Genomic DNA, 25,065 nt, shown 5'->3' on the forward strand with positions numbered 1-25,065 from the left:
TTTCTGTCAGTAGCTTGGGTTGTTTTTTTGGTTTTTTTTTTTTTTTTTTTTTTTTTTTTTTTCAGTTTTGGTTTTGCGGTTTTAGTATTTAATTTTTACAGCTCTTTATATTCCAGACATCAAGCCCCTATCTGAGGTTTAACATCAGGGACTTCCTCTCATGATATAGACTATTTATTTTGTTGATAGTTCCACTTAATCAGCAGAAACTTTTGATACTTTTTAATTTTATTTTTTGTGTGTCTGTGTGTGTATGTATATTTAAGTGCAGACAGAGGCTGGAGTTACGGGCAGTTTGAGCTCCCTTATGTGTGCTAGTAACTCAATTCAGATCTTCTGAAAGACTGTGAGGCTCTCAACCACCAAGATATCCCCCTCCAGCCTCGTAAGCAGAAACGCTTCTGTTTCAGTAGCCCTGTTTCTTGCTTCTGTGGTATCTTGAAGTATTTCCTATATTTTCCTCTAGCAGTTTCAGATTCTGGGTTTAAGTTAAGGTCTTTGGCCCACTTTTCTACAGTGGATTAACTAAGTACAAAGACTTGCCCCTATGTGGTGGCTCCATTCCACAGCCTGAGGTCCCAGACTGAATAAAGAGTCTGCAAGCTTTGCACCAGTGTCCTGACTGTGAATGTAAGATGACCAGACACTTCCTGCTTCTGCTGCCACGGCCTCCACACTGTAAGCTATTGCTGCCACACTCTCTCTGCCATGACAGGCTCCCGAACTGCAAGCTACAATAAATCCTTCTTCCTTAAGTAATTTTTATAAGGTAGTGTTGCAGAAACGAGACAATAGTACTGCTGCCTGGCTCTGAATCTCCTGATTGACAGGAACCCTGCAACACCCAGCTCCTAGGTACATGGCCACCATCAGGAAGAGTGGGACAGGCCTATAATTTCAGGACCAGAAGGCTGAGGCAGAAGGATCACAGTCAGCCTGGGCTATATAAATAGATCTTGGTTTTATTTATTTATTTATTTATTTATTTATTTATTTAAAAAAGGATGGAGTGGGGGTAGGTAGATGGGTGTAGTATAGACAAGAAGCCTTTATGACATATCTTTGAATCTTGAAGTACAGTAAAACCTAGTGCAAATACTTTTTTTTTACACTAGTTTTTAGTGAAAATGACTGAAGATCTTCCACACTGAAGACCCTCACTGCAAATCCCCATAGAGCAGAGGGACCTTGCATCCTAGGCTCAGATCTGGGCTCCAAACCCAAGTCCCCCAAGGAAAAGGACAGGGGAAAGGAAGGAGAGGAAAGCTATAGCTTTCTAAACAAGTGACTAGAAATGTTCTACAGGTGTGTCCAACCTTCTGACATCAGGGCGAGAAAGAAGTCTTCTATGAAGTTCACACCTCAGAACCATGAATTGAATTACCAAACAAGTCTGCACAAGAAATCTTACACTACTTTAAATAAGCTTTATACTTTTGTGTCAGGCCATGTTTTTAGCTATCCTGGGGTTTCAGTAGGGAACAGGCTGCAGGCTGGACACTCTGCCCTACACAGTGTTGCTCTGATATAGCTGTCTCTATTTGTCCAACCCAAATATGGCTGGGGTTGGAGCCCACAGCAAAGCAGTCCAGTCACCTGAAGCAAGGCAGGGGACTTCATGCTGAACCCAATTCCTGAAGATACCTAGTCAGCCTTCTCTGGAGGCCAGGGTGTTTCTGCAGTCCTGGGTTGATCTCCTCCATCTGTTCATGAGGCAAACAGAAGTAGCTGTGTCCAGAGGGGCCACAGGGAGAGAGCGGGGAGGGGAAATCCCACAGCTGGCTCACCTTCGGGTATATCCTGGCCCTTCCCCAGCGGGACTCAGGCTCCCCATGGGGTCTGAGGCCCACCACCCCTTGCAGCTTCTTTCCATGTCTTAGTACTTAGGGCTAGCATTCACTGAGTGCTATCCACCCATCTGCCCATCCCACAAAGTGCTGACGTGTGTTAAATAAGGTGACCTAGGACTGTACCCAGAGTGTCCACCACTTGACCTCTGACCCACCCACCACCATTGGAAACCCCAGGGAGCTCACACCATGAGTCTAGGGGGAGGTGCTATCCGTGCAGAATTCCTCAGCCCAAGTACCTCAGGGACACCAGCAATAAAGAAAAAAAAAAAAAAAAAGCCTCAGTTGGCCTAGATCTCACTCACACAATAGAAGCAAAGAAAGACACGCATTGTTCTGGGTGGTTTTGTCAGGTTTTTCTTTTTTGTTTGTTTCGCTGCATTTTGAACACTAGGGCTTATTTTCAAACAGCACACGGTTGGTCTGCAGAGCGGGACCAGGCTGGGCCAGTGTGCAGGCCCTGCCCAGGGCAGCTGCCAGAAGAGGACCCAAGCCTTGCTCGGTGGCGCGGCCAAGCGTCAGGCAAATGTGGCGGTGGCTCTGCACCCCCGGCCCGCCCTGAACATGCGGGCATCGGGAACTCAACTAGGGAGGGGACACAGCAGCTTCGGGAACACTGGAGAAGTCCACTGAACTGGGTCGGACGGCTCTTTGGAAAACCACCTCATCTTTGGGGGTACACCTCTTGGCTTAGGTTTCCGCTCCCCAATTTCCCGACACTTTTCAAGAGTTTCAAAACAAAACAAAAACAAAATGGAAGAGAGAGGAAGAAAAACAAAGAAAAGAAAAGCACACATCTTTTGGGAAAAGTTTCTTCACACACCGGAAGGATGCAGAGGCTCCTCCGTCACTGCACCCGCTCTGTGAAATTCTCAGGGAAGACACCACGGCATTTCTCCAGTTCCTTGTGCTGATTCCAGTCACTCTCCTTCACACCCATGAGCCAGCCTTCATCCTGGGGCCAACAAGAGCACGAGTAACACAGGTGTACCTCACAACACCCTCAAGGATACTAGGACCCAAGCAGACCTGGAAGGAGCAGACCTGGGAAGAGCCAGTCGGCCTGCTATTCAGAATCCTCTGTGCCTGGGCATTGCACTGGTCTAAGCCTAAACTGTGTCATCAGTCCTGGCCCATAACCATCTGCTGCTTGCAGATGCATCCTTCTTAGAATCCAGTCCCTCTAGATACAGCAATCAGCCAGCTCCTACCATACACAGCTGCCACCACTCCTTGCTGCTGCTCTACAGCTCTGAAGAGAGCCAAGTCGCTCACCTGTTCTGGGATGGGGTCCACAATGAAGCCGGGCTATAAACAGTGACAAATGATAGCTGTCACACTAACTGCTCCACTGTTCTTCCAGACAGTCCTTGGGACTTAAAATACAGCCAGAAATACAATCTGATAGAGGGTCTCATAGTCTAGTTAGATGGCAGATGATCCTGGACACACTCCCTTGTTCCAACACACCCTCTCCTCTCCTTGTCCCCGTGTCTACCCCATCACTCCCCAACTCCCTCCACCCCAGTCCCCTGCTGAAGCTTCCTTCAAAGCCCACTGCTTTGTCAACTCTAAGAAATCTGGAAGGTCTTCTGACTCCTGTGTGTCTCTCTGGACCTGGGTTTCCCAAGTTTTAACAACTTCCAAGAGGATTGATTCCAACTGTCACCCCAAGTCTTCAGACTTCTAGAAACATCTGGAAAGTCCCTTAAGTACTAACAGCTAAGAACATCTAGCCAGACCTGTTAGCATAGGCTTGCATTCCCAGCTACTCTGCAGGATGATCACAAGTCCAAGGTCAGCCTGGACTAGAGTGAGTGAGTCCAAGGTTACCTCCAGACAATTTAGTGAGATCCTGATCCAAAATTAAAAATTTAAAGGGAGGGCTGGTGGTAGAGCCCTTGCTTCAATACAATATCCAGCACTGAAAACAAAAGTGAAATGACCCTGTGGCTTGCTGCCAAGTCTAAAAACCTCAGTTCGATCCCTGGATCCGATGTGGTAGAAAGAGTGAAGACTCCTGTAAGTTGTTCTCCGACCTCCACCTGCGCCCGTGTCATATGCACGTGTACACACACACACACACAAATAAATAATGTGATAAAATTTTAAAGCCTCTGACAGATGTGTTCAGCATTTAGACAGTGTGACAGCTGCTGCGGGCACAAAGGCCATGCTTGAGAACTGCTAACCAAGTTGAAAAGATAAAAAACAAAAGCAAACAAATAAGTCCCATACTTCTAGGGACTGGGATGTGGTTGAGTTGGCAGGGGGCCAGCCTGACATGCACCAGGTTCAATCCCCAGCACCCCATGAGCCAGGCATGGTAGTGCATGTCAGTGATCCCAGAACTCCGGAGGCAAAGGCAGGAAGATCAGGATTCCAAGACCATTCTCAGCCATATGGTAAGTTCCAGGCTAGCCCTAGAAACATGAGACCTTGTCTCAAAACAAACGAACAGAATCTCATAATGTTCTAAATAAGTTTGCTGTTTTATGTTGGGTTTGCATTTGTGGCTATCCCAGGACACTTGAGGACCATGGGTTACAGAGCAGACACGCCTGTCAGAAGGTCCTGAATCCATTCCATTCCGGCCTCCAATTCTATCTTATCTTCCTGTTGACACTGACCCCCAGGGGTTTTCTGTGCAGGCCCTCACTGCTGGAGTTACAGTGACTGTCCCAAAGCTGGACTATGCCTGGCACCTCCCTGGATCTTTGTAATTTTATTCTAACATTATCTGTGCTCTTAACAGGTCTCTGCATCCTTACCAATCTATTCTCTAGATCCCCTTTCAACCCCCCCCCCCCCAGTACCCATACACAACCACCCTGATGGCTGGTGTCCAGGGTTTATGCTTCTCAAAATCTCACCCAGCTAGGAAAGACCCAACTGAAGTGGCCAGTAGATTCCTAGGACTTCAGAAGCAGCAGTAGATGGGGCTGGAGAATTCTCTGTTAGCAATGTCCTTGCCACTTAAGCATGAGGATCTGAGTTCCAAACCCCAAAACCCATGTAAAAAGTCAGATGTAGGGGAATGTATTGGAACTCAGCACTGAAGACGTAGAGACAGGCTGACCCTATCTTAAAAAGTATAAGGTAGATGGCTCCTAAGGAGCCTGGGCTCCCCATAGCTCAGCCTAGACCTACTTAGGGCAAGAGGCCACCCATACAGAGTAGAGCCAGCCCAGAAGGCCAGTGTGAGCCTAGCCTAGCGCTCTGTCACTGCAGGCAGAAACCCTGTAGAAGGAAGGCAGGCCTCAAGGCCAAGAGCATGGCAAAGACAAGAAAGAAACTCAGATGCAAAAGTTGGCAGGGCAGCTGGAAGAAAAAAGCACTACCACCCATCGGCTAAAATGAGAGGACAGGGACAGGGAAAGGAATATAAATAAGATTAAAGAAAAAGAGATGCAGGTAATTGCCAACTTAGACATGCCCTGCTCCAGTGAGCCTCTGCTGCCCCCTGCTGGCAATGCCCACCATTGCATCAGCAGCCTGGGGAATCCCGCACCCTAGGCTCACCTGCTCCTCCGGGTTCTGGAAGGGGATCACCAGCACCACATCGCCAGCTTTGAGTTGTAGCTCATCAGTGTCAGTGGCCGTATAATCATGCTGGGCTTGCACCTGTAAAAGTTGGGAGAGCATGTCAGGGGGCTATGTCCCCCATCCAGCCTGCAAAAGACTGAGGGGTGTGTGTGTGTGTGTGTGTGTGTGTGTGTGTGTGTGTGTGTGTGTGCGCGCGTGCGCGCGCACGCACGTGCTATCCACCAGCTACCGCATAAAGTAGACTTAGAGTGGGCCACAGGTCTCCTGGGCTAAGTGTCTTATCCTTAAACAAGGGTGACCCCAAGGCACCTGAGACAAAAGCTAGCCTACGCTCACCTTGAACATGAATCCTGGGGGCAGATCCAAGCGTCCAGTCCCAGCGCTGCCCTCCACGGCACCATTCACAGTTGCTGAGAAGGTCTCCACTACCACAGCCGGAAGAGAGCTCTAGGGATAGGGGATAAGTCAGCTGGATCAATGGTAGTGTGGGAAAAACCACAGGAAGGAAGGGGTTGTGTTCGTGTGTCTGGTGCCGAACTACCCTGCCCTGTGCTCTTCCAGGGAACTGTGCCCTGCACCCACATGGGTGTGGAACACAGGGAAGCTGCAGACAGGCAGAAGACAGACAGCACTGGGCAGACAGACAACAGGGAAGAAAAAACAGGGCACGGTCCCTGACGTCTTACGGAGGTCGCTTCACTGGCTGCTGTCTCCCCTGGCTCCTGGGCTCCACCCACCACCTCGGAGGCCTCTGCTGGCTGCAACATAAAATGCCAGCAAGGGATCAGAGACAGAGCAGGATGTATCCACAACACAGCACAGGAGGGCAGCGTGCAAGTGGGAGGGGGCCACAGGTATTGGCCCGGCTGGCCTAGAAATGTGTCTTACACAATCCTGGGGCATCCAGCAGGACAGGCAGGTGGAGAGAAAATACTAGCTGACACAGGGAGGGAGGCGAGTGTGTAGAGAACGGTCTGCACATTAGTAAACAGTAAACCCTACCTTTGCCTTCAAGCCCTTTCCTCTAAATACCCCACTTCGTCCTGCCCACTCTGCCAGCCCCTGACAGGCTAGCTAAAGCCTGCTGGATAGCCTGGACCCACCAAGCATGCTTAGGGTATCAGGTAGGCTCTCCAGTCCTAGATGCTACCTTCTCCACAGAACGCTGCAGTAGACCATGACAAAGACTCCACTATGGGCTAACCTCTACCAACACCCAGACTCAGCCACTTCTGAGCACTGGACACTAGTTATTCAACCTTCCTGCCCTCCAGTTTTTCAGATATAGCAAAGATAAAAGCATCTGGTCGACACAATTATGATGAAGACAAGAAAATTCTGGAAAATGTTAGGTTGTCTAAAATATCCCTCCACCACCACCACCCACGCTCTGCAGGGGTTACTTTGAGGTAAGAGAGTAGAAGATGTGACTTGAGCCATGATCACCCACCTTAGGGACCCCCTAGCGACAACATCTCAGGGCCACCAGGCCCTGTCCATACTGTGCATTTCCTCTGGCTCTTTGTCCATGCTACACCCCAGAGATGAGAAGCCGCCAGATGGGAACAGGGGGAGGGAGCACTTACTTGGGCAGGCCCTGGCTCGGCTGTCTGGCTGGGCCAGGACACAGCAAAGCTGCCCTCAGCAGAACTGGGCTCCCCGGAAGGCAGGATGCCAGCTTGACTCTCTGTGGGCTAGTGACAGGCCACCAAGATGGGGGAGGGGTAAAAAGGCCAGGTGGGAAAGGCATATTGGACAAGGGCAGGAGACAAGAGAGGGTGGTCTTCAGTGCCCAGCATTAACAAGGGATGTGGCCCGGGGTATCAGCCTGATCAGAATTTTGTGGAGTCAACTGTCTCCCATTCCTCTTGTCAGGCAGGTGTGATGTCACCACACAGCATGGCATCTACCAAAATGATGTCACCACATAGCATAACATCTACCAAAATAGCCAAAATGGTCCTGCCAGCCCCACTCCAGTCTTATTTCTCTGGTGACTGCAGAAAGACTCCGTGTGTGTGTGTGTGTGTGTGTGTGTGTGTGTGTGTGTGTGTGTGTGATGCTTGTGCACATATGTGACATGTATGTGGAGGCCAGAGGTCCGACCATCTCTTCTGCCTTTCTCAGACACTCTGTACTTCACTCTTTAGGGGGCAGCGTCTCTCATCTGAACTTGGCACTCACCTTTTCAGCTAGACTGGCTGGCCAGCAAGATCCAGAGACACCCCCCCCTCAATTTCTGCCTCTCAAACTTGTGTCACCATGCCTGGTATCTTTTATTTCCGTGTGTGTGTGTGTGTGTGTGTGTGTGTGTGTGTGTGTGTGTGTGTAAGTGTATATATACACCGCAGTGTGCAGAGGCCTGTAGAGCCCAGAAGGCATCAGATCCCCTGGAACTGACATTATAGGCAATTGTGCACCACCTGATACAAGCACTAGAGCTAAAACCCAGTCCTCTGTAAGAACAGTAAGTGCTCTTAACCACTGAGCTATCTCTCCAGCCCAATGCCTGGGATTTTTATCAACCTCAGCTAGCACTTTACAGAACGAAGCTCTTTTATAGAAACTCCCCAGAGTCCTGGCTGCTGTTGGCTCTTGTGAGATTGTGTCCTGGAACCCTGATTTTGTTATCCCCAATTGCGAGCACATTCCAATTGTGAGTCTCTGAGTCTCTCTGAGTCTCTGAGCCTCCATGTCCAGAGATCCCAGGGGTGGGTCCCCAGGCAAACAACTTTCTAATACTTCACTGTAGTCAGGACTCCTTGGCCAGACGGCCATTCAGATGACCAGCTGGCTACTTTACTAGGTAAATCAGCAAGACCAATGGAAGACCCAGCCTGGAGCTACCCCGGAGCCCCATTACTGAGGTCCTGATAACGGGATGCAGTCTCCCTGCCCCCTGTGCATATGAGCACAGATAAGCAAGTGTGCCTGTAGGAAGACTGGGTAGAGGAGTGAGTGGGGCTTCACACTAAGAGAGGCAGCCCCAGGGGTGCAGGCACTGGTGTAGAACAAATGCGTGGCTTACCTCCCAGAGGTCCCATGGGATTGACTAAGGCAGCAGTAACAGGAAAAGGACAGAGTCAGTACACAGGTTAGAGACGGGGGAGCAAGCACACCAAGGGACCCCACTCACACCCCAATCCTGCAGGCTCCAAACTTGGCTCTAAGGGCTTCAGATCCCAGCTCAGGGAGACCCACAGGGTACGTAATGAAGGGGCGGGATGCTGGAATGACCAGAGGTTGTGAGATGTTCCCTGAAGAAAAGCACCCAGCTAGCCCACATCTGTTCTACATCCAAAGGAAGTCCAGGGGGCTAAGGACTGAGATAGGGCTAGGTCACTGGGCAAAGGGCCTCACTCCCCAAAGACTTGGACCTATGTGGTTCACACAAGCACAAGGCTTGCTCTTGAGGCTGATGGGCCATGGGCATTGGTGGGCACAACCAACCTGACCAGAGGGTGTGGGTGCCTTCACAGGGCTTGCCACTGGTGGAAGGGGCTCGAAGTCCAGGTCTAGTAGACTGGCCTGCTCTGAGAAAGGCCCAGGGGCCTCAAACTTGGTGACAGCACAGCAGAGGAAGGAAGCAGTTAGTAACGGATTGGACCTATGCCTTGTGCACACAGAGGAAAACACAGACACACACACACACACACACACAAAGTACCGTCTACAACTACACAAACTAGTACAGGCCCCCACCTATGTGAAGATATCTGATCGCAACTACAACATCCAACTACTGGCCAGGTTTTGCTGTTGTTGTTGGTGGTGGTGTTTTGGTTTTTTGTTTTTGTTTTGTTTCAGCCAAGATCAGATCACTCCTGTCTCCTCTCTGCCCTTTGTCCCCACAAGCTCATCTGACCTTGCCCCTGTATATCAAGAGCAGAACAAGATGGTAGCCTGGTCTAGACATGTCAGTCTCCCAACCAAGAGACACCCCCACGCCCAGGCCAAGGGCCTGGCACCCAGCCAAGTCACCCTCTGGGACACACACCTCAACCTGTCATTCAGCTCTGGGGATGAGGAAAGACTTTGCAGCATATAATCCCCCAAGGGAGTCTTCAGTATGGGATCCCCATGTCAGGGACCCTAGGGGTACCTGCATTACAGCTACAGCCAACACCCACAGCCACCTCCAGACTCCCTTTTAGGGAACCTCACTACAGCCCCACAGTATACATGAAGCTAGTAGTCCAACAACAATATAGAGCTCCAATGTACCCCAGGCTAGCCTGTGAGGGAGACCCCTGAACAAGTCAATCGTTGCTGACTAGGATAAGAGTTCAAGGCTGGGAGGATGTTGGACAACACCAGTGCATGAGGACAAGATGACTTAAAGAAGTTGCTGTCCAGCTTTGCTTGTGGGCTTTCTCCTCAGAGCTATGGAAGACTTCATCCCAGTCTAAGCAGAAATACGGTTCAGGGTGCCCCTTCTGACCTCTGCTTGCTTTCCATGGGAGTCCAACTCTGAGAGATGGCATCCCGGGCCTGTACCCATCCCAAGGCTCCCATGAAGAAAGGCTGGAAAGTTTGGAATATGGCCTGTGGCTCTTCAGAGGAGCCTCTACAGTCCTGAGGACACTAAGGGCCAGATGCTGTACAACTGGGCCAGGTCAAGTGGACCCACTTCACAGAAAAGGGACTTCAGGTTGACTTTAGAAGCTTTCCTTCTTTCCTTCCAGTCCAACCTTGTCCAGAAGCTGGGCTAAAGATGTCACGGCCTCAGGACTTTGAAGTGCATCCTGTGCATGTGATGCAGGCACCTCTGTCATTCAGCCACCAACCTTACCCCATCCATGCTTCTTAGAAGTCACCCAAGCCCAGACAGCAATACACCCAAAGTGCTGTCAACAGTGGCCCCCAATCAGGGAGCTGCTCATCTCTCAAACCTGCCTGTGGTAAATGACTTTCCCACACAAGACCAAGAGGCTGAAGGGATGCAGACTGCACACTGCATCACACCAAGCAGCCTGCTGGCACCACGGACAACATGAGCCCACCCACCCCCCCAACTCATGCAGTACCAACCCAACCTTCTCTTCTACCCCCAAACAGACCGGTAGCCTGAAGATAGACATAAAATCCAGCAAGCAAGGCATGCAATGACATGGGGGGAGGGGAACACATGGAGCTTGGTGGGCCACTGTATGGCTCCCTCTGACACATGATCATGGAACAAGCTGTAGATCAGATCCCTCACCAGATAAATGGGTATGTCCCCTCACAGGGAGCGTTTGAAAATCAAACAAGACAGTGTAAGTAAGCAGCTAGAGCATCTCCCCTCAGCATCCACTAGCTCCCGTGGTATCCCATCTCTCACCTTAAAGACATGCTGGTCACCTGCCCAGATACCCTCCAGCCACAGGCATGCTCAGGAAGAAAGGGAAGGGTCCCAGCAACAACCTACTCTGAAGTCTATCAGCCCAGTCCCACACTGACTGCTCCTACCTGCCTCTGTACCACCGTCCCACATAGGGGTTTTGGTTCTGCTGTGCAGTCCTTCCACGGGAGCTGAAGGCCCACCCTCTTTAGGTGCCTGATGAAGTGGCCCCTGATCTCCCTGCCAGGTTGTTTCTTCCACACACCCACCCTCAGACTGGCCCACCCTTCTCTGGGAATCTGGGTTATACAAATGACCCTGGGGAAGTTAGGGTCTAGAGAGACCTGGGAAGGGCTCTGGCTAAGTCCCCTAGGGTCTAAACTAGCCATCTTCATGACAGGGATGCCTTGTATAGGGCAGGAGGCTAGGAGACTTAAGGTCATCTTGAAGCAGGGAACTGATCACCCTAGGCGGTCTGACTGTGTGTCAGCCTGCTGTGTGTTGGCCTACTCTGATCTTAACAAGATGTTCTTCCCCACAGAAGGCACGTCCTGCTCTGTCTCCATCCGAGGGTGGGCATTTCATGCACAAACAGCTTCCTGACAAGTTACGTCTCTGCATCTTGGTCATTATATTATCCAAGAGGGCTCTGCCTGATTCCTAGCATTGCCAGTGAGCCCATCTCTTGGCCCTTCTGGCCTAACTCAGCTGTCTGTAACCAAAACAATGTCTCTGTGAATCCTTCTCAGGCAAATGTCACATGTACAAGGAAACATTCCATGGCTGCCCAACCACTCCATGTTCCCCATTATGGCATCAATCACTGTGATTGATCAACACCACCAAGAAACGGGGGAAGACTTGTCACAATCATGTCCCCTTATCTAGCCATGGTGCATGCTCTGATGGGTGGGGAATGGTAATAGTGGAGATGATGATGATGATGATGATGATGATGATGATGGAAAGGAAGATGGATGGATCAAAAATGGAGGCTCCAGGCCATCTCTCCAGCCAAATTCTTGGCTCTTGAGAGAAGCTCAGAGTTTCAGGGTGGAAGATGAAAGGCCATGCATGCTCTGAGAGAAAGAGTGGTATTAGGGAAGAAGACTGGGCCGCGGTGGACACGGCTGACCTGGGAGGGGGTGGTCACGCTGATCTCAGGGACAAATGCGTCATCAAAAAGGCTGAGAATCTGCTCCTGCTTCATCTCCTTGGATGGGGTGTGTTTGGGGGGCGGAGGGACAGGTGGGCCTTTCCGGAGCTGTGGGCCAGCAAGGGGGGAGCGTGGGAGGCGTGGCAGAGTGCAGCACAAGGAGACAGAGACAAAGCCAAGGTTAAGTTAGTCACTCCTGGGCCACAACCCCACCCAGGTCACTGGGGAGAACAAATGAGTCACTGTTCCCCTAAACAGACACCAAGATGACAGGACACCCCAAGGGAAGACTTCAAGACAGGAGGTCCAAAACCACTGTGCAAAAAAGAAGGAGGAAGAGGAAGCAGATAGAAGCACAGAAGGTGAACAGAGGAAGATCAAGACCTATCTAGTCCTGACCCCCATAGCCCACTAGGGGAAAGTCTTCCCTGCCTACCTAGGAAGGAACTTTGAGTGACAGGCCGACTCCCCTAATCTCTGCCCTCCCACAGACTTTCCTTTCACCTCCTTCCCAAAAGGGACTTTTGGACTTCCCAAAAGGAGCCCAAGCTCGGGCTCAGGCTGTCCCTAGAGAAGTCGGCCTGAACTAGGTCCCTGCGATGACCACACATAAGCAGACCAGGTGAAGGACTGCCTTAATCTTGGTTTCTATCCACTTGCCCCGGGGCAGTTAAAAAGAGTCAGTGAACAGAAGTGTGCCCAGCACTGGCCTGGGATCCAGCCTCACCAATGGGAACACATTGCTCACATGTGGGCTCTCACTGACTCTCTCCGCATCCCTGGCCTAGGTGCCATGAACAGAAGCTAGAGGTCTCACTCTGTTCAACATCACTCAGCTGCCTGCTCCTGGGACCTCTGCTGCAACCCAGAGGGCTTAGTGGAAGGTCGGAGAGGACTGAGGCCATCCACCTGAGGCTCACTGAGGCCTCTCCTCACTGAGACCATACTCTTTCTGTTACTTTGATGATTCTGTGGGACCACCTGATAGGGTTCCTCCCTCAGCCCCTGCCAGAGAAAGGGTCAGGGATCCAGAGTCTGGAGAGAGACTAGACACTTAGAGTCTGAACAGTTCGAGCAACTCTCTAGGGAGAAAAGGCGCCAAGTCAAGGAAACGGGACAGAGAAACGAGGAGACATGGAAGAGGAAGTTCTGCACTTCTATGGATGGGAACTTTTACAAATACCATTGTGAAGTACACCGGGGCCACCAGGTTCAGTGTAGCCCCTGCAGACTGAGGTCAGAACTGGTCCTCCATGGAGCAGAGCCTCAGGCTCAAAACCCATTCAGGCCCAGGCAGGCAGGCAGAGATTATGGAGAAAGAGGACAGGATAACAGCAAAGAAAGTGTAAGAGAAGAAAACCAGGACACAGAGCTTAACAGCCATGCTTACCTGAGATGGGGACTTGGGGATGGTGGCCCCGGGTGAGGCCCCACTGGCTGGCTCCGGCTCATGGTTCACTCTGATCTCAGGGGTAGCAGCAGGGGAGCCATCTGGAGGAGGTGAAGGGCTCTTGTTACCTTTTTCAGGGGCACTGTCACTGTAGAAGAACAGAGGGTGATATCAGCAGAACAAAGAACCAGAAGGCATGAATCAGTCTATAAGCACCTGGTGGGTGCCATGGGGAGTTACATGTGTGTATGTGTGAACCCCATGGACCCACATGTAGAGCTGTGTGTGCATGTGTGAGTTCCATGGATCCACAAGAGGACATGTGTGTACCTGTATGTGGCCCGGGGATCCATGTGTGAAGCTGTGTGCACGTGTGAGCACAACGGCCCTATGTGTAAATCCATGTGTACACGTGTGAGCCCCACGGACCCACATGTGAAAAAAATTGTGGGCTGAAGCGTGTGCCCTATGGATACACATATTAGTATGTGTGTGTCCTATGGATCCATATATGAAACTTAAGTGTGCACGTGAGCCCTTATGAACCCCTTTATGGAACTGTGTTCATGGACAGAGTGGAAGTGTGAGGACCAGAACATGCTCCTGTGTGGTTCATAGGGAGCTTGCCTTGGAAGCAAGGGAGCACCAGCGAGAACCAATCTCCTCCCCGCCAGGGCCTCGGAGCACAAGCAAGCCGGACATCCTAGAGGCAAAGTGAGTCTCTTTCATCAGACAGCAGCCTGTTCACTCAGACTACTCCCTAGCCTGCTCTGCAGACCTCTGTACCGTCTCCCCACCTGTCCCTTCCCAACTGCGCGGATTTGACCACAACCAGGAGCCCTCACACCTTCCCATGGTTCCTAAGCTTAGTGCACGCCCTGGAGAAGCATCCCGGGGTACAGCTGCCATGGATGGACTGGTGGATCCACTGCAGAGAGGTGACAGTTGAAAGAGTGCCAAGTCCTGAGCAACAGAGTCTGCTTGGGAGCACGTGGGGTCAGGGACACGCACCGCAGCCACTGGATATGCAGGGGCAAGGGATCTGTTGGTGCCTGCGAACGGCAGTCAACAGCTATCATAGGCCTACTTAATTTAAATAAATTAACATTACCAGCTCAGCTTCCAGGATCACAGTGAACACATTTCAGCTGCTCAAGAGCTATATGAAGCAATCAGCTATGGTGTCGGCATGTGAAGCTCTACAATATCCTAGACGGACCACTAGAACTGGTATCCCATATGCCTGGTCTGGGGCAGTCTTGTTTTATGTGGGTATACTTGCCTTCCTAAAGAATACAGAGCAATGTAAAATACAGTATATATAGGGGATGTTTTAAGCAGTGTGGCTCGTGGTCTCTGCTCAGTATCCATTCCACCCATGAGCTGGCGGTCAGCAGCAGCCCGGGGCTGATTTTGGGGCGTGCAAAGAACAAGGCTACACTCGCCCTCAAACCACATTCCAGTACCTTCTACCTCCCTAGTATCCCAAGTCCTCCATGCCCTCCTGACATATGTCCCCAAGCAACAGGACACACGGGCAGGTTAGGGGTTAGTGGGCCCTTCAACAGGGCACAGTCACAAGGCACATGCGCAGTCAGGGCAGGCCCCAGAGACCCGCGGCACTGCACTCAAGGCGGTACCTGTTCTTCTTTCTGCGCAGCCGTGAGAACAGTTTAGTTTTCTTTCTGTGGGGATGGTGGGGTGTGAATGCTTCATTTGGAGGAGAAGTCAGGGGAACTAGGCCTTCCTCCACCACCTTCTCCTTCCTTCAAACAAATGGCCACCACCTGTCCTTAGTCTGCCCTTCAGCCTGTCTCTGACCTTCCCACACTAACTTCAGCCTGTACCTGTTCTCAGCCTTCCTCCCTCTGCTCCTCCCCCAGGATTTTCCGCCTACCCCCAGCCTGCCCTGATGTCTCCTGGCTTTACCTCTATCCCTTCTAGTCTCCCCTTCTAGGACCTGCCCTCAATCTTCACCTCATGTCTGTCCTGTGTCCCTGCCTGCCAACTATAGTTACGATAGATCTTGGAAGGCTACAGGAGGCCAGGGTGGGGCACACACAGGCAACCTTAGTGGAGAGTATGGTTACAAACCTGCTCATCCAGCCTGGGCCTGACAATCTTTCCTCTAAAGTGACCACAGGCTAGTCTCATTCCCTCTTCCCCTCCCCCATGCTCCCCAGAACACTTCCTCTCTGTCCATTTCACATTTCATTTTCAGAGGAGAGAAAGGAATAAGACTGTTCGTTGAAGCCCTCCAAAGTTCTGGGCAGCAGAGACTTTGCAGAGCAATAAAATGATGCTTACAGTGTTACCTACATGTAACACTCAAACTTACACAAGCACGATCAATACCACATACCCTCTCTCTGTGTCTCTCTCTCTGTCTCTCTCTATCTCTATGTCTCTCTGTCTCTATGTCTCTGTGTCACACACACACACACACACACACACACACACACACAAACAGGGGTGGGGGGGAAGGGAGGGTGAAAGGGTGCAATCCCAGACTTCAGATTGTTTTTATTTCTTCCCCTCATGATCTCTCTCAGGTGATAGGATCTCCTGGCAGCTGCCCAGGAAAGGCAACAAAGGACAAAGTACCAAGGCACTGCCACCATTCTTGAACCTTACCTTGACCAAGAGGCACAAAAGCCTGCCTGCCAGGAACCACAGCCTTGTGTCAACAATGGTGCCTGTCTCCATCTTGCCCTCTACTCTACAAAGGCTCAGGGAGCTGCGGGCTCCCTGGCTACATTCCTTTCTCCACAGAACAAGACTACAGGAGCTGTTTCCCTGATGCCAGGAGGCAGAGCCTGGAAGATTTCCAGAGGCCCGGGGCCAACCCACAAAGACCAAGAAGGACAAGGATCTCCAGAAGAAGCTGCCTCTGTGGTGCTGACCGTCAAGTCACAGGGCCCCACTGACCTCACCCTCCCTGCCTTAACCCACCTGGGCTGGGCCTTGACTGTGAAGGTGTTGCTCCCGTGTTGCTTCTCTAGGCTGACCAGGACATCATTGAGGTTCTGATTGAGCTGCAGGAGGAGGAAGAGTGAAGAGAAGCAGGCTTGGACATACACACCTTCTACAGAAATAGCTCCTCACTCCTTCCCCAGTCTCTCCCAGGAGCAACTTCCCCTGACTCCACCAATGGAAGATGATACCCGCACAATGAACCCCAGAAAACTAACCTATAGCATAGAAGCCAGGGGACATGAGCTGTGCTGCTCACAGCTGTACCTGGGGGCCATCTTTTCTCTCTTGCTATTTAAAGGGATATCCTAAATACTATACAAGAGTCAATGTTTGGGGTGAAGTAGAACATTTGTCTAACCTGTGCAAAGCCTTCGACTGAACCAAAGGCTTTACACATCAGACTAGTGCTTCACTACTGGACCACGTCCCCGCTCTTCTTGTTTATGTTAGTTTGAGACAATCTCTGGTAAGCTGCACTGGCCTCAGACTCACAGTTCTTCCCTTAGTCTTCCTACTTGCTGGATTTCAAGCATAAGGTACATCAACACTTTATTTCTTAAACCTCATTTTTCAAGATGGCAGGATTTAATGTTAATCCTGGTTATTAAGGTCATTTTGCCAAGAAGCCTCCAAACCTAACTACAACTTTCAGAAATCCCTCCAAAAGCACAAGGTAACCAAAGAAAGAGGTTGTCCCATGCAGACTGTGGGGCTCATTACTGAAAACATTTCTCTTTTTACTTTGGCCACTAGGAAGTACAGAGATAAATTTTTTCTCCTACTTATACATAATTCTGCCTTTGGTGCCTTGAACTAATTTTGCATAAAGGTTTCCTCCCCTAAAATACCTGTTTGATTTTTTTTTGATTTACATATTTCTTATTGGGGGAACGATTCTGAAAAGTTAAGTCTCTCCTTGCACCATTATTTAATGAATAATATGAATCCTAACCAGCTTGTGGGACAAGCACATTTCCCCGTCTCACCATCTTGACTGTTGTATGATTTGCCTCAACTCTTTAAGAAGGAAAAACAGGAAGAAAAGAGAGGCCTTAAACAGGAGGATTGTGGTCAAGAAAAGGCCCCAAAACCTGGAATCATCATTTACTTCCCTCTGGGTCCAAGGGACAAAGTCAGAACGGCCACCATATGGAGTGGGAGAGCTGTCACACCAGGTGTCTCCAACCGCCGTGTAACACAGCTTCCGTTCTAATACAACATAAAAGTGTGAGCTTATCACATCATCTATGCCAGATGCGGGAAGAGAAACATCCCATTTCCCTACCTTAAGAAACACAGGAGACTGTTTTTTAATTACAAAAATTCTGGTAACTTATTTATTATTTTCCTACAGATTGAGGAAAATATCCATCTCCATTTCTAACCCTGAGCTCTCAGAGTTGTCTGAGAGGATGCTCATACTCTGAGAAGGGGCTGATCACATTCCCAAAACGTGGTCCAGGGAAGAAGTACAGACTGGGCATGGCAGGCTGGGTCTGGACTGGACCACCCACAGCTGCCCCAGGTGGAAAAGTTAGCATGGTCACCAGAGTACCCAAGCCCCCCATCCCTGCCTCTGACTGACCCTCTGCACTGCCGGGTCACCCTGGCCTACCTTACTCATCTCTTTATGGAAGTTTTCCTCCAGGCCCGCGATGCTCTGGAACGTGTTGACATAGAAACCTACACGGCTGCCAGAGGGAGGGGAGGTGACATGGTGAGAACCACTTGTGACTGCATGCTGCATCCTCAGAGACACAGAGCCCTGAAGTGAGTAAGTAGACACAGGGCCAGGCTGACACAGGGACAGGCTGACCGCCCCTCCTGACTTCACCTGTTCCACAGGGATGGCAGCTCCTCCTGCAGATCCACATTCATCTCCTCAAACACCTTCTGGGCTTTGATGAGCTCCTCTTCTGCCTGGGATGGAGAGGCAGTGGGGTATGTTAGAATCTGTGTGGAACTCTACCCTGGGGAGATGAGCCAGACCTACCCCCATAGCTGGTACCCTCTTCAGCCTGGATGTGGGCCCCAGGGCCTGAGCAGGATAGAGGCTAGCCTGGATATGGATACCCACCCAGAACTTTCCATTGGAGCCCTAGTGGACACTCTGGGAATGGTATGTGTTGAGCTGCCATTATAAAAAGAGGATTTGTCTAGATGGCCAATAAGAAGGCTGAAGACAAGGGCTGGGGAGACGGTTCGGTTGATAAAGTGCTTTGAGGATAAACAGGAGGGCCTGAGTTTGATCCCCAGCAACACATAGGAGGCTGTATGTGGTGCAACACCCTAGAAATCTCAGTTCTGAAGAGGTGTTACACACAGGGAGATCCCCAGAGCTCACTGGCTAGCCAGCCAAACTACACCAATGTTCCTCAAGTCCCAAGGAGAGAGCCTGTCTCAAAATATTAATTCGGACAACTTCTTGGGGACAATCCCAGAGCTTGACTCTTAGCCTAAACATGCATAGATATACACAGTGGGGAAGGCGGAGCTTGAAATCAAACAACCTGGAGAGCTGGAGCACAGAGGCAGACCCCAGACTCAGGCAAACCCTTCCTAATTCCACTTCAACTCCCTTGAGCCAAGTGTCAGCCCTGAGATTCAGCTAGCCTGCTACTGCTTTCCATGACCCTTCCTGAAGGTTCCTGATAGCTCTCTTGGGACCAGAGCGTGCCTCACTTTGGTGTCTAGTTTCTCATTGCTTTCATGGCAAGTTTTCCCCACAAATCCCTCTCCTATGATCTGTGCCAACCAAGGACCAGTGGCAGTGGGTCAGCACCTCTACGGTGAGGCAGGGAGGACAGAACTGACTTGAGGTGCACATGCCCAGTGCCCATGGCTCTTCCTAAATTTCTTATTCTACCAAGAGGTGACACTAGACCCCAGCACCAGGCAGAGCTGTGAGTCACACAGACAGGGTTGAGACTCAATGCTGACTCAAGACCCAGGCTCCCTGGGGCATCAGGGAAGACGTGAGGCCAGCAGGCTCCCATTCTAAGGCTGGTGCTGAGAACACAGCTGGCCAGAACAACACTCAGACAAAAGCACACCTTTTTTTTTTTCCTCCAGGCCAAACTGGTCACTTCACCCAGCTTCAGGCATACCATGACCAGCCCACTGAATACCCAGCATGAGTAGACCTCAAGCTAGAGCCTTGGATGGGATAAGAGAAGGGACCTCTGTGACATCTGACCACCATGTACTCCAGGTAACACAAGACTCCTGAGGAGCCATTTTAGAGTCTAATTTAAAAACTAGGGGGGTGGGGGGGTGAAGGGAGGACAAAAAGCAATAACAAACAAAAACCTTTAAAAGCAAGGCTGGGAGGGAAAACAGCTCAGGAAACTCAGTCCCTATGCATAAGGACTTCTGTTGGACCCCCAGAACCCCACTTTAAACTTGGGGCCTGGGATCAGAGAGATGGCTTAGTAGTTAGGTTAAAGCGTGCTTCCTGCCATCCAAAGGACACAGATTCAGTTCTAGCACCTACATCAAGAAGGTCACAATCCCTTTTAATTCCAGTTTTAGGTGATCTGACTCCCTCTTCTAGCCCCTGAGGGTACCCTCCCAAAGGTGACAGACAGACAGACAGACAGACAGACAGACAGACAGACAGATACACACACACACACACACACACACACACACACACACACACACACAAAGCAGGGCCTGGTGGTGTGTGTTGTCCCAGCAAAGAGACATGTGAATCCCCTATCCCCCCAGCCAGTCAGCCCAGCCTATTTGGTGAGTGTTGGGCCAGTGAGAAAGCCTGTCTTATGTGGACAGAAACACTCAGCAAGAGAAAGCACTTGCTACAGGAACCTGACAACCTGAATTCAATCCCTGAGGCCCATGTAAAGGTAGAAGAAGAAGAAAAAAAGGCTCCACAAAGTTTTACATTTAAACTTTAAATCTAAAGTGGGTTCTGGGGCTAAAAAAGAAGTCCTTGTGCATGTGTAGTTAGGTTAAAGGGTGATTCCAGCCCATCCCGAGTTTCCCCGAGCTGTTTTCCCAGCCTTACCTTTAAAGGCTTTTGTTTGTTTCTTTTTCTGTTTTTTTTTTTTTTTAATTTGATTCCAAACTGACCTCCACATATGCATGTCCCACACACCAAATAATAATAGCAACAACAATAATAATAAAATAATAAACGTAGATGGTGCCTGTGCTGGATGGTTTTATGTCAAATTGACACACAAACTAGAGTTATCTAAAAGGAGGGAACTTCAGCTGAGAAGATCCTCTGTGAGATCAGGCTGCAGGCAAGCCCATTAGGCATTTTCTTAATGAGTGATTAATGGGTGGTTTCATCCCTGGGCTGCTCTTCCTGGATTCTATAAGAAAGCAGACTGAGCAAGCCATGAGGAGCAAGCCAGTGAGCATCCCTCCTCCACGGCATCTGTATCAGCTCCTGCCTTCAGGTTCCCGCCCTGTTTGAGCTCCTGTCCTGACTTTCTCCAAAGATGGTAATATGGAAATGTAAAGCCCAATAAACCCTTTCTCCCCAACTTGCTGTTTCATCAAAGCAATAGAAACCCTAATTAAGACAGTGCCTAAGGTCTGAGGTTGTCCTCTGGCCAACACACACATACACACACACACAAAAGCATGCACGAACACACACACACACACACACTTAAAGGTGAATTAGGAGGGTGACATAAAGACAAATGATTCCCTTTGGACAGCTCAGATCAAAGCTGGGAGTCTTTCGCACAGATAGGACCAGGGCCCCAGCAACACAGCATAGAGCAAGGGCAGGTCCACTTTAAGTTCCCCGAAGTCAGGGCTTGCGCCCTCTGATTTGTGCTTCAGATCCCCGCCTTTCAGGAAGCGCTTGAAAGGCAAGTATACCATACCACAAATACCACACCTTAGGAAGCTACTCAGAAGTGACAGAGCAGAGAAGAGCTGTGGGTAAAACAGGAGACCTCCCAGCCCCCACACCTCTCTTCATTCTAAGACAAAGAGCTGACTGGAGAGTCTGGACCTGGTTTGCAGGCAAGCCCAAGAGGCTGGGGCAAATCTGGAGAGCTCCCAGGACCAGCCAGGGCCATAGGAAAGCCAGTCAGTTCTACAAGCACAGACAGCAGAGGATACACTGCCCCTTAAAGTCAAGTCTACCCTCAGGGTGGATTAGGGTCCCAAGTCAAAGCTCGCAGCTTGCTACTGGTGACAAGGGCAGCTGCAAAGTTGCTCTAGTTTTCCAGCTAGCCATTAGAAGGGGAAGGACACGGGGGAGTGGGGGATGTTCCACGGGAAAGGTGAAACAGCCCAGCATCTGAAAAGGTGACCCTGTGGCTCAGCTCTGCTCCCTCTGCTCCCCCACAGTGAAGTAAGGGCCCTTCCAAGCACGATTCCCCAATCCACACCCATCTCAGGAGCCCTAAAGCATCAGGCAGACCCTGTCCCAGGGCCTAATGTGTCCCAGGGGCCCTTCCAACTCACTCAACATACTCCACATTGTGGGGGAAGGAACAACGCCAAACACACACCTGGCTCTAGCCCCTCCCAGCCACACAGGCATCCTCATAATTCTCCTGCTTTACTTCCCAAGGCTGAGTGGGCGTTTCTAGACCTGTAAGTCCACACCCACAGGCTCTGAATAACCAATCACCTTGATCCTTAGCCCCAAGCCTTGGCCTTCAAGAAGTTAGGCAGTGGTTCACATGAGAAATTAGGCAGCTAGCCTTGTCAGGTTGGAGCTTCTCCTTCCCCATCCTGCACATTTGATCCGTGCGGTTGCAGATGATGACATCAATCGGGAGGTGGCCCCCGGAAAAATGGGGCACTGTCCACAAGAAATCTGACCTCTTCCTGAGGCAAGTCTTGGCTACCTGCCTCATCCCCACTACAAAGGGTTTCCTGAGCCTCAAGCAAAGTTGGAAGAAAAACAAAAACAAAAAGCAAACAAACAAACAAAAAAAATGTGGTCCATTTCTCTTGATCTATCAGCCTCATCTCCAGCAGACCCCAGCCAAACTTTAGCCAGTTCAAGGTTCAGGACACCAAGAGGACTGTAGGATCCCCTGGCAGGGTAGTGGCATGGCCCACTGTTTAGTAAAAAGTCCTTTACAACCTTTGCCCTTCATGTAAGCTCCAAAGGATGACCTTTCTGGCCCCAGGTCTCCCTGATTGGTCTTAGCATCCCAGCCAGGATACAGAGGCTTCCTGGAGTCTCCTTCAGTGGCCAGGTTCTGAGTCCTCTATAACAAGGACCACCTTCATGGAGCCCAGACTGGGTTAACTACCCCAGGGCTTGAGTTAAGAGCCCCACTCAGCTAAGCCAGCTCTGGGATCCTGGGAGTAAGATTGCCATAGGGAGCAGATATGCTTCTTCAGAATAACTTTGGAGCTTCCAAACAGCTTGAGGAACTGGGCAGGAGCCCCCAGAGACAGTGGGTTGCTCAAGGGTGTTCCTGGTTCAGGATGCCAGTCATCTGAAAAGAGCACAGACCTGGGTAGGGGCCCAGGTCAGCCACAACTTCTAGACAGTTGGTCAGATGTCTCCTCTAAAATAGGAGTCCCAAAGAATCTAAAAGCCCCCACCAAACTCCACCCAGTACCACACGCCTCCAGCTCAGACTCTGGCCCTGCCTGCCTCTAAACCCCAGAAAGAAGATAAGCCCTCCCTTATCCCAGAGAAGCTTGTGGAGGCTGGGCAGAGAGACACCCAGGAGAGGATAACAGACCAGAAGGCGCCAGCACGTGCAAGGTTAGAAGCCAGTATCACCTGATTTCGGAGCAGGTTAGTTTGAGCTACAAGATGAGCCTGTAGTTTGCCTTGGCACCACTGGGGGGCGGCTTTCTCAAGCAGCGAGACAGGCTGGGGAAAGGGAGGGAGGGAAGGAAAGGTCAAGGCAAAGGAGAATGGAGAGACAAGAGGGAAGTGGGAGAAAAAAACAGAGACATAGATAATTAAACACCAAGCCCACAATCCCACGCAGAGATAGACAAACCAGCCCCCATCCAGAGGCTGGCCTGTGGCAGGCATAGCTTCTCCCTTCCCAAACCCCAAGGCTGAGAAAATAAGGGGACTCCCACCCAAGTGGGTGTGGAGAGGGGGCGTCGAACTGCACAACAGCTATGAGAACAGTAAGCAGGATAGAAGGGTTTAGCACACAGGGCTCCGCCACCCACCCATACACCACAGGACTATGTGACCGGCCCACAAGCTTGTTCCAGCAAGACGGAATCACATCGGATCCCATGACAGAATTCCGCTCAGTGCATTGAGCAAGATAGTGCCACGCCAGGGAAACCCAAGCTGGATCTATTCTCATTCTGGAAAACTGCCTCAGAGCAGGGCAAAAGGGCAGAAAGAGGCCAGCAACAGCCCCACCCTCCTGCACCCATGACAGGGTCTTCTACTATTTGGTACTGGGCTCAGCGCCATCCCTGTCCACAGCTGGGAACCTTGGACTAACCTCTTTTGGATTCCCTGACCCCGTCCCAGCCCTTACCTTGGCAATTTTGGCTTCATCCTTCTTTTTGGCGGTTTGAAGAGACTCATAGTGGTGCCGCGCGCTGTCATAGTCCACTAGCTTCCGCCCCCGCTTGGCAATGCGTGACTAGTGAGCAGAGAGAGGAGGGATCAGCGGGGCCTGATGCCGAGATCCCCAGGCTGGGCCCAGAGAAAGCAGGCAAGGGAAACACAGCAGGCCTGGAGTAGCATATCTGGGTTCAGACTCCAATCTGGCAACAGAGCCTTCTGGAGGCGGGAAGCTCACTCTGCAGGGCACTCTGTCCTCTCTGTGTCACCCACTCTCCTGGCAATAGGGATTCACCTGTCAGAACCCCTAGCCAGGACCATATGAGCCGAACCTCTTCCTCAGCCAGGCCCCAGGTCTCCTGAGACACTCTTATCAGTGACTATATATATATCCACACTTCCTATAAAGTAGAAAGTTCTCCCAAACACCCTAGGCTCCTTAGACTCATGAACATCCATGGGCACAGCACCTAGGGACCCAGAGGCATTAGTGGAAACCTTAGTATACAAGGCTCCAAACATGTATTCAGTTCCAGCAGAAGCAGCCAGGTTTCTGAACATTGGCTAATATAAACATGCCAGCACGGTTAACAGGCAACACACACCAAATGAAAACCCTACCAAACACACAGCACCAATACAGGAACCTTTGGTTTGCATGTGCTTGGGTCATACACACATCCTCACACCTAAGCCCCTGCTCAAGGTTATATCAGTAGTAATACTGGAAAGAAGATGCTCTCACCTGCCACACTGCCCAAAAGCTATGCAGGGGCTCCAGGGATGCAGCTTTGTAAGCTGTCACTCATGCTAGGGTAGGCATAACCCCAAATAACTTCAACTAGACTTGGGTAAAATTATCTCTTTGGCATATCATCAGTGCCCTATAGGAGTTAGAGCCAGCTAGTGACTGGTCACAGACAGACCAGTCCTGAATAGACAAATACCTGACCACAGATACCTGACCACAGACAGGGCAGTCACCACCCACCTGAGCCAGCCCTACATCATAGGCTTCTCCTAGATTCCAGCTCCTTTCACAAGCTCCTAGCCTGAGCAAGACAATGGGCCCAGAAGTCTCTTACCTTGATATCAGGGAACTGGCCCAGGTAGGTGTCCATGGTCAGCAAAGCCTGGTCCACCAGCTTCTGGTGGTAGTCCATCCATAGTAGGTCATTGTTCTGAGACAGAGGAACGAGAGTACTTTATAGAGCTAAGCCACACAGTTCGTGGCCCTCATCCCAGAGCCTACCACCTTAAAGCTCTATGGACTCTCAGTGCCTTGGTTTCCTGAGGTTGCAGTGTCCCTGGGATGACAGCAAGGTT

At 50.6% G+C, this 25,065-nt stretch overlaps 1 protein-coding gene across 22 annotated transcripts in view; it reads right to left on the reverse strand.

Moving 5' to 3' along the window:
• Nucleotides 1-1,469: 1,469 nt before the first annotated feature.
• The window catches only part of Bin1 (bridging integrator 1), a 58,549-nt gene continuing 34,953 nt past the window's right edge, over nt 1,470-25,065 (reverse strand). For 2 of the 22 annotated variants that reach the window (XM_034518126.2, XM_076912862.1), the window contains exons 5-20: nt 24,825-24,920; nt 23,711-23,818; nt 22,981-23,073; nt 18,076-18,161; nt 17,857-17,932; nt 16,218-16,300; nt 14,906-14,950; nt 13,266-13,413; nt 11,855-11,983; nt 8,847-8,954; nt 8,425-8,448; nt 6,983-7,090; nt 6,083-6,154; nt 5,733-5,843; nt 5,373-5,474; nt 2,192-2,805 (exon numbers count right to left, since the gene is read on the reverse strand). In XM_034518126.2, the coding sequence (XP_034374017.1) occupies nt 2,698-2,805; nt 5,373-5,474; nt 5,733-5,843; nt 6,083-6,154; nt 6,983-7,090; nt 8,425-8,448; nt 8,847-8,954; nt 11,855-11,983; nt 13,266-13,413; nt 14,906-14,950; nt 16,218-16,300; nt 17,857-17,932; nt 18,076-18,161; nt 22,981-23,073; nt 23,711-23,818; nt 24,825-24,920 (1,497 nt within the window). In that variant the 3' untranslated portion in view covers nt 2,192-2,697. Of the gene's footprint in view, nt 1,704-2,191; nt 2,806-5,372; nt 5,475-5,732; nt 5,844-6,082; nt 6,155-6,982; nt 7,091-8,424; nt 8,449-8,846; nt 8,955-11,854; nt 11,984-13,265; nt 13,414-14,905; nt 14,951-16,217; nt 16,301-17,856; nt 17,933-18,075; nt 18,162-22,980; nt 23,074-23,710; nt 23,819-24,824; nt 24,921-25,065 lie in introns of those variants that run through there. The other 20 variants (XM_034518150.2, XM_076912863.1, XM_034518128.2 and 17 more) reach the window with 19 other exon arrangements.

Source organism: Arvicanthis niloticus, chromosome 14 (genome assembly GCF_011762505.2).
Source record: "Arvicanthis niloticus isolate mArvNil1 chromosome 14, mArvNil1.pat.X, whole genome shotgun sequence".
Taxonomy (NCBI): domain Eukaryota; kingdom Metazoa; phylum Chordata; class Mammalia; order Rodentia; family Muridae; genus Arvicanthis; species Arvicanthis niloticus.